Raw genomic sequence first — 1,540 nt, 5'->3', positions numbered from 1 at the left:
TAAAAGAATGTAAATTAATATACATAAATGTAAATATACGAGAGTCAGGAATAATTTATGTTTGTAATCTGACATGATAGTACAGTAAATCTTACAGATAATTTTACAAGTGTTTGTTGTAAGATGTGATAGGAAAATGAATAATGTTTAAACCTACAAAACAATATTTAAAAACTTTTAAAAATGCAAATTGAAATAATTACGATAATGAAACAAACTGTAAAAGCTTATATTATAAACTTCAAAAGTTAAAAGAAACTTTTAAATGTAAAAAAAGAATGTAAATAAATATTTATATATATATATATATATTTCAATGTTAGATGTTCCATGGAGGTTTTCATGGAACATCGAACATTGCCAGCAACACTTTTTATGGAACATCGAACCTCCATGTTCCATGGAGGTTCGATGTTCCATGACAAGTGTTGCTGGCAATGTTCGATGTTCCATGACAAGTGTTGCTGGCAATGTTCGATGTTCCATGGCAAGTGTTGCTGGCAATGTTCGATGTTCCATGACAAGTGTTGCTGGCAATGTTCGATGTTCCATGAAAAGTGTTGCTAGCAATGTTCGATGTTCCATGGCAAGTGTTGCTGGCAATGTTCGATGTTCCATGGCAAGTGTTGCTGGCAATGTTCGATGTTCCATGACAAGTGTTCCTGGCAATGTTCGATGTTCCATGAAAAGTGTTGCTGGCAATGTTCGATGTTCCATGACAAGTGTTGCTGGCAATGTTCGATGTTCCGTGACAAGTGTTGCTGGCAATGTTCGATGTTCCATGACAAGTGTTGCTGGCAATGTTCGATGTTACATGAAAAGTGTTGCTGGCAATGTTCGATGTTCCATGACAAGTGTTGCTGGCAATGTTCAATGTTCCATGGCAAGTGTTGCTGGCAATGTTCAATGTTCCATGGCAAGTGTTGCTGGCAATGTTCGATGTTCCATGACAAGTGTTGCTGGCAATGTTCGATGTTCCATGACAAGTGTTGCTGGCAATGTTCGATGTTCCATGACAAGTGTTGCTGGCAATGTTCGATGTTCCATGACAAGTGTTGCTGGCAGTGTTCGATGTTCCATGACAAGTGTTGCTGGCAATGTTCGATGTTCCATGACAAGTGTTGCTGGCAATGTTCGATGTTCCATGACAAGTGTTGCTGGCAATGTTCGATGTTCCATGACAAGTGTTGCTGGCAATGTTCGATGTTCCATGACAAGTGTTGCTGGCAATGTCAACAGATGGAAGTCGACAAGCACAAAAGATGATCATAAAGGCAGAGGGCAAAAACGCCAAAGCTCTACCAGAGACAACTGCAGTCTGGTGTGACTTTCACTTTCTGACAGAAAGAAAACCAGCACTGACCTGCGACAAAAATGAAGAGAGTCTACTGGAGCAAAACCCTCATCTTCATTAGTGAGGAGAAGACTGATTGAAAATGGATTGAGAGGATGTAAAGCAAGACGGAAGGCCCTGCTTTCAGAAAAGCAGAGGAAGACACGTTTGGCATGGGCCAAGATTCATTACTCTTGGACCGGAGAA

At 39.8% G+C, this 1,540-nt stretch overlaps 1 protein-coding gene across 1 annotated transcript; it reads left to right on the top strand.

Annotated features, from left to right (window-relative positions):
- The first annotated feature begins 400 nt into the window (after positions 1-400).
- On the top strand, positions 401-1,327 carry LOC137390290 (perilipin-4-like). The gene has a single exon (XM_068076625.1). The coding sequence runs from the start codon at positions 401-403 to the stop codon at positions 1,325-1,327; it is 927 nt and encodes a 308-aa protein (XP_067932726.1).
- Positions 1,328-1,540: the final 213 nt, after the last annotated feature.

This window comes from Watersipora subatra, chromosome 3, assembly GCF_963576615.1.
Source record: "Watersipora subatra chromosome 3, tzWatSuba1.1, whole genome shotgun sequence".
Classification (NCBI taxonomy): domain Eukaryota; kingdom Metazoa; phylum Bryozoa; class Gymnolaemata; order Cheilostomatida; family Watersiporidae; genus Watersipora; species Watersipora subatra.
The sequence above is the reverse complement of the archived record's forward strand: the minus strand, read 5'-3'. Positions and strand labels throughout refer to the sequence as shown.